Raw genomic sequence first — 7,414 nt, 5'->3', positions numbered from 1 at the left:
GATAAACCAGAGTCTTGGTAACTACATTGCCATGACGGGTGGTCACCAAACATTGTTCACAATGGGATTGGGAGACGGCTGCGGTTGTAGTAGTCCCCAAAAACAAAAACATTAAAAGAAGTAGTGGAAGGAAGATAGAGGTTAGAGTCATTGTCACTTTTCTTGAAGAATGTGCTAGGAAACCAGCAGCAACAGAGCAGAGAAATAACAAAGACAACCAAAAATGGCAAACCAAATGTATTCGATAGGTGTTCAGTCAATTCAGTCCGTGGAGGAGAGCAGGTCAGCAGGTGAAGCCAGTGAAGCTGGGGAGCGATGAAGTTTCAGCTTGAGTCCTTCCAGCTGTTGAACTTGCCACTGCTCGGAGGGCTCAGGGATGCGCTTCACTCGGGATGCATGGATCCACGCTTTGATGCCGTGCACTTTCAGAGCCGTGGGGGTGCTGAGAAGAACTTGGCGGGGTGTAGACCACTTGGGTTGGGTGCAGGTTGGAGATAATTCTTTAATCCTTACCCACTGGCCTGGCTCAGCCAGTGGTGGCACATCAGAAGCCGGAGGCAAAGCAGACTGGACCTGTTTAGAGATAGAGGACAGTACCTGCGCCAGATTATGCAAATATGATGAGATGTTCCTCTCCCCTTCATTAGAGTCTGGTAGGGCAGAAGCAACAAAGGGTCTACCATACATCATTTCAAAGGGTGACAGTCCTAATTTCCCTGAAGGTAGGGCCCTGATCCTTGCCAAGGCTATTGGGAGTACTTTTGTCCATGGGAGCTGGGTCTCTTGGCAGAGTTTGGATAAATGTGTCTTCAGGGTCCTGTTCTGTCTCTCCACCTTAGCTGAAGATTTTGGGTTATAAGAACAATGAAGGTGCCAAGGGATGCCTAAAAATTTACTGACATCTTGGGTAACTTGTGAGGTGAAGTGCCTGCCATTGTCAGACTCTAGACCCTTAGGGACTCCAAATCTTGGAATAATCTGATCAACTAGGGCATTTACCACCTCTCTGGCTTTTTGAGTGGAAGTCGGAATGGCTTCTGGCCACCCAGTAAAGAAATCAACAAAAACAAGAAGGTTAGTTTTCGCTCCCCTTTTTGGGAGTTCGGTAAAGTCTACTTGCCAGGCCTCCCCTGGATACCGGGCAGTTCGGAGACGGCCAGGCGGAAGCGGGCTGCTCCCACGGGGGTTATTCCTTTGGCAAAGTTCACATTGAGAAACAACAGTCTTGCAAAGGCTACGTAGGTTTGGATTGCAGTAGCGAGAGGAGAGCCACTTCTGAAGTGGGCGAGGACCACTGTGAGACATACAATGTGCTCGTTGGACAAGTTTCCACACCATCTGTTGGGGGAGCTGAATCCTGTTCTGGACAACCCACCACCCATCATACCAGTCGCCCTCAGGGTGTAGTTGATCCCTTTTATCATATAGGGCAGGCAGTTTGAGTGTGGGATCACAGGGCAGAAGAGCTAAGAGGTTGGAATTTGTGGAATGGAGAGCATGGCCTGATTCAGCAGCTTGGCGAGCCCAATAATCAGCAGCCCTGTTTCCTCGGGAAATCTCACTGTGGTCTGTCTGGTGTCCTCGGCAATGAGTGATGGCTAACTGAGATGGTTTCCTAACAGCTGAGATAAGTTTTTCTAGCAAAGGTTTCATCTTTAAACTTTTCCCATCAGCGCCTGTAAAACCACGTGCTTTCCATAGGGCTGCATGGGTGTGTGCGGCTAAAAATGCATAACGACTGTCAGTATAAATGTTGGTACGCAGACCAGCGGACAAATGGCATGCCTCAATTAGAGCTAGGAGTTCAGCTGCTTGAGCAGACCAGTGAGAAGGGAGTTGTTGTAGGAGGAGGGGTCCATCTTTGGAGACTACAGCAAAGCCAGTGTATCTTTTTCCATTTCTTACAAATGAAGAGCCATCAGTCCAGAGCTGAGTCTCAGGATTGTCAAGAGGCTCAGTCCTAAGATCTGCACGAATGCCTACCACCGATTCCAAAACAGTTAAACAGTCATGCTTGGGACCATTCTCGGGGGGGCAAGGCAGAAGAGTAGCTGGGTTTAGTTTCTCACATCTGTGAAGCTGAACAGAGTCTGATTCTAAAATCTGGCTTGCATACTTAGAAATCCTGCATGAGGTTGCCCATGCTGGGAGTTTCTGCTGAAGGAGAGTTTGAACTGAATGAGGAGTATAAACATTAAGGGGGCAAAGTTATTTTGTGTGTCTCCTGGATGAGGATAGCTGTGGCTGCAACAGATCGGAGACAGGCTGGCCACCCTCTGGCCACTGGATCAAGCCCTTTGGATAGGTAAGCAACCGGAACTTTTTCGGGACCTAGTCTTTGCAATAAAACACCAAGGGCACATCCCTTCATTTCAGAGACAAAGAGTTCAAAACCTTTCGTTTGGTCAGGTAACGCCAAAGCAGAAGCACGGGCTAATGCATCTTTCAAATCCTGCCATGCATTCTGATGCTCCCTTGTCCAGTCCCAGGCCATATCTTTTTGGGTCAATTGATAAAGTGGTTTGGCAATGACAGAATACATTGGAATCCACAATCGCCCATAGCCAGCAATACCCAAAAAGGTTTGCAGTTGTTTAATGTTAGTTGGCACAGGCAGGGCTGAGATGGCTTGCAGGCGGCTTTCATGGAGTAACCGATGGCCTTTGCGCAGGACAAAACCCAGGTACTGTACTTCCTGAGTTGCCCATTGGACCTTTTTTCTAGATACTGTGTAGCCTTTTTTAGCCAAATGATTTAGGAGGGCGATTGAAGTATTTTCAACATCCTGCTGGTCTTTGCCAGCTATCAGTAAATCATCCACATATTGTAAAAGGGAAGTTCGTTGGGTGTCAAAGTCTTTAAGATCGTGGGCAAGGGCTGCAGCGAAAGCTGTTGGACTGTTGCGATAGCCCTGTGGCAGGCGAGTCCAAGTTAGCTGGCATTTGGAACCATCGGAAGGGTCTTCCCACTCAAAGGCAAAATATGACTGACACTCCTTAGCCAGAGGGATACAAAAGAAGGCATCTTTTAAATCTATGACCGTATACCAGCTCTGATTGCTAGAGAGGGTAGTCAGCAAGGTATATGGATTGGCTACCAAGGGGTGGAGTGGGCGGAGCCGGCGGTTGGCCTCACGAAGATCCTGTACCATTCTCCAAGTCCCATCAGGCTTAGGGACAGGGAAAATTGGTGTTGACCAATATGACTGGGTGTGAACAAGGAGGCCAGTTTTCAGGAAAAGTTCAATCTGAGGCCTAATACCAATCCTGGCTTCCCGTCTGATGGGATACTGGCGAATAGCTATAGGTTGAGCATCCGGGAGGAGTTGAGCCATGTGAGGTGTGGCAAATTTTGCAAATCCAGGAGTTCCTTGGTACCACACCTGGGGGTTTATCTTGTTAGAATCAGGGCCGTTAAGGGTTGTTCCTTTTTTCAGGAAACAAAGATAGGCCCTTTCGGGGGGAATTTTAAGGGAGACTCCCTGCTGAGTGCATTGTATAACTGCACCCAGTTTTCCTAGTAGATCCCTCCCCAAAAGGTTGATAGGACATTGTGGCAATATTAGAAAGGAATGCTTGATTGATGGTCCCCTGGTTGGTTCAACCACCAGTGGGTGACTGATTGGGGCGTTCTCTTCTATCCCAGTTGCTCCAATAATGGGGGTTGTTGTGGAAGAGAGGCAGGGGATTGATTCATCGTTTAGGACACTAAAAGTAGCCCCTGTGTCAATCAAAAAGGAATAAGATCTGTCCCCCACTTTTAGCTCCATTAGAGGGTCTGGAGGCAATTGGCCCTCTAGAGTCCCGTCAATAGTTTTCAGGATAAAATTCAGATGCCTGGGCTGACATAAGGGATGAGGGAGCTGGGGCTTCTGGCCTGAACCCTCCCCGCCCCCTGTATTGTCCTCGTCCTCGACTGGGAATTCGTTGTTCAAGAGGACATTCTCTCTTCCAATGGCCAGATTGGTGACACCGGGCACACTGGTCTCTCTGGAGGGGGGGTTTAGCTGAAGTTCCCCTCCCTCTTTTTTGGGGACTCAAAGCAGCTGCCAAGAGAGCAGCTTGCTTTCTCATTCTTCTGTCTTCTTTCTTTCTTCTTCTTCCTCTCTCTGGGCATACACAGTGAAGGCTGTCTGAACAAGGGTTTCTAAGTCTTTAGCAGTTGGGGTTTCCAGTTTTGCAATTTTTCCTTATGTCAGGGGCACTTTGGCCCACAAAAGTCATTTTCAGTAAAACATCGTTAGCTGGATTATCAGGATCAAGGTCAGTAAATCTCCGGAACCCATCTTTCAAACGATTCAGAAAATCAGCAGGAGATTCTTTGGGATTTTGGAGGATTTGATGAACACGATGGAAATTCACTGTTTTTGGGACACCCAGTTTTAGTCCTTGAAGGATAAAATCCTGGCTCTCTGGAGGATGAGGGTGCCCTGATCTGTATTGGGGTCGACTTCATAGCTGGGGCTAAAGAGAACCAGAGGCTCAGGCCATAAGGCTGCGGCATCGTGATTAGTTTGAATGCCATGTTCCCTAGCTGCGTTATAGTTTGCCATGGTAGCCTTAAGAACTTGTTGTTTTTCCTCAGTGGACAGGAGTGGTGACAGGAGAGTAAAAGGTCAGGCACATTAGGTCGATGGGTGGCTATCACACGTTGAAAAAGTTCTACGTAGCTCTGGGGGGATTCCCTGTAAGGTGGAAGTCCTGCTTTCCAGTTGAAAAGATCATTGGTGGTAAACGGTGTATGGACAAACACCAGTTGATCTTTCATGGGAACCTGCCTAAGTGGGGCTAGGATTGAAGGACCTGGTAGACTGGCAGGCATGTAGGTTAGTCCAGTCCTGGTGTGAGGGGGGCTTAGAGCAGACAGTTCCGGATACAAAGATTGAGCTGCTTGGGGTGTTGAATCCTGTGAAACAGGCTGGGACAGCAGTGGTGTCGATGGGAGCTCTGGTTCTTGCAAACCGGGTTGAGGTGCTGTTGGGATTGCCTGTTCCTGGGAGGCAGGCTGGGATGCTGCTGGAGGCGTTTGCACCAATAAGGGCGCAGCATCTGCATTAGGGGAAGGAGGAACAGCGTAATATGGTGGGGGGAACTCTTCTTCCTCTTCAGTCACTTTGGCCAGTTTGTTTCCTTTTTTAAAAGTGACAAGGGGGCAAATTCTAGAAGAGGGTGTTGGATTGAGCCCATATGCTCTCCGAATGTCTGGCCGGTAGAGGAGGTTAAAAAAGAAACCAACATAGAGTTCCTCTTCAGTTCGTCTGATGGTAGCCAAAAAATCAGTAAACTTTTTGATGAAATCTAAATCAAGGCTTCCTTCTGGAGGCCAGGTTCCTTCGTTAGGACCAATGTAGTAGGTTGGCCAGATGAATTTACAAAGGGTTTTCAGCTTTTCCTTTTTAAAAACAATGTTGGTTGTTACGATGGGTTTCAACGTGTTCCAGTGAATCAATACACACTTTACAGGGGAACATGGTTCTACTCTTCCAACAAGGTTACTTGTTCCAAACAAGCTACCAGTATGGTTGCCCATTTTTTCTTTTTCTTTTTTCTTTTTTATATTTTATTCTTTTTTTTTTTTTTTTGTAAGGGATTTTACCTGACTCAAGCTCGGGGTCTGCCTCACTCTCGGGCCGGGGACAGCTCGAAGTTCTTGGCCAAAGACCCGTCTCTTCCCTCGAGACTTTCTCGGGCTTCTTCGGTCAGGGGGTTTTGAGTAAAACCCTCCCTCTTTTTAGTAAGGGCTTTTGTCCAGTGAGGGGCTTTCTCGGGCACTTCCTAGGCTCGGAACTGGCAAACTCTCCTTTTTTCAAAAGGATTTCTTGGGCTCCCCTTCCAAGCTCAGAGTTTTGACCAGAACGACCCTTTCACTGCAGACTTTTTATTCCAACAGTCACCCGCCTTTCAAAGCGATCCGCTCTGGCTGATATTCTCGCGAATAATCAGAACCGCAAATTGGATCTCCGCACTCACTTGGAAGGCAAACCTCTAGTAGGAATTTCCCTCCTCTCATTCACGCACACACAAAGCAACACTCCCCTCTTACCTCCCCCCCAAAAAAAATTTCTACTCACCTAGAAGAGTATAATCTCCCCCACTCCCAGGTTCAAGCCTCTTTGGCGTTCAGGTCCGGATGGAAACGGAGTCTTCCAACATTCGACCAGGTCGAAGTCGCCGGCTGAAACTTGCCGGGAGCGCTCTTGACGTCGCCGCTGGTCCTTGTCGGTTTCTTCCGTCCACCGTTGTGAAGGCCGTTGCTGAGTCTCAAAGGGATTCAGCTTGTGGAAAGCGAAATTGTAGCCGCTTAGAAGAAAAGCATTGCCTTCGCCCCACGTTTTGGCGCCAAATATGTAAGGTTTTGGCAATACGCTTAAGCCAAAAATGAACCAAAATAATGACTTAAACGGAGGCTTGAGAACAAAAACAGACTTTTATTCTTTGATCAAAGTTAAAGTTCTGGGTAAGAAGTTCCTAACCCACGTACAAGGGACATGAGAGGGAAATTCTGCACACACAAGACAAAGCAGTGTTCTTTCTTATACCCAAGAAAGATCTTTGTGGTATTTTAATTACTTCATAGTAAAACATAGTAAAAGTCAGTAAATGCAATCTAACTCCTAGATTTATGTAGTAATACAATCTAACTAACCAAATAGTAAAGAATAGTAAAAGTCAGTGAATGTGATCTAACTTTGGATTTACATTGGGTCACACAATAGTAAAGGTCACTGCATGTAATCTAACTTCTTTCTGTGGTGTTATCTTTTCCGTTTGTCTTTCTAATTAGTCAATTAGTCCCCATTTAAGACAACAAAAGATGGCATGTTGATTGCTCTGATGCCTTCCAGATACTCTCCAGATGAGGTATATTCCACAGATCACTCTGATACCTTCCAGATATTCTCAAGATGAGACATATGCCATATATTTTCAGGGTGATAATAATCCAGGAATTTAGCCAGTGTGACCTCAATAACCATCCATGATGGCATATTTATGTTCTAACTACAAAAGGGCATAATATATGTGTCAGTGTTATGGGAAACAGATATTTACCATGTGCAGTTATACAAACAAGAGACCAAGCAGGTATACAAGACATCAAATATCATTAGCAAGTACTAATCCTAATATCCTAATATTTCAATATATCTATTTCCTTACATTATCATTCCCTTCAATAGTATATACATATATCATTTATATATAGATATGTGTGTATGTATATGTGTATACATATACAAAAATATTTGTACGAAAACGTGTGTGTGTGTATAGACATATATATAGACAACCAAAGATCTACATACAAACACCCATGAAAACCTCAGGATATATATATATATATATATATATATATATATATATATATATATATATGTATGTATGTATGTATGTATGTATGTATATGTATGTAT

The 7,414-nt window shown here is 45.7% G+C and overlaps 1 protein-coding gene across 1 annotated transcript; it reads right to left on the bottom strand.

The window, feature by feature from the left end:
- Positions 1-261: 261 nt before the first annotated feature.
- LOC131184758 (uncharacterized) lies at positions 262-2,116 on the bottom strand. The gene has a single exon (XM_058156462.1). It carries the CDS (start codon positions 1,651-1,653, stop codon positions 262-264), a length of 1,392 nt encoding a protein of 463 aa, XP_058012445.1. The 5' UTR covers positions 1,654-2,116.
- Positions 2,117-7,414: the final 5,298 nt, after the last annotated feature.

This window comes from Ahaetulla prasina, chromosome 13, assembly GCF_028640845.1.
Source record: "Ahaetulla prasina isolate Xishuangbanna chromosome 13, ASM2864084v1, whole genome shotgun sequence".
NCBI classification, from domain to species: domain Eukaryota; kingdom Metazoa; phylum Chordata; class Lepidosauria; order Squamata; family Colubridae; genus Ahaetulla; species Ahaetulla prasina.
This window is presented reverse-complemented; position numbering and strand designations above follow the sequence as displayed.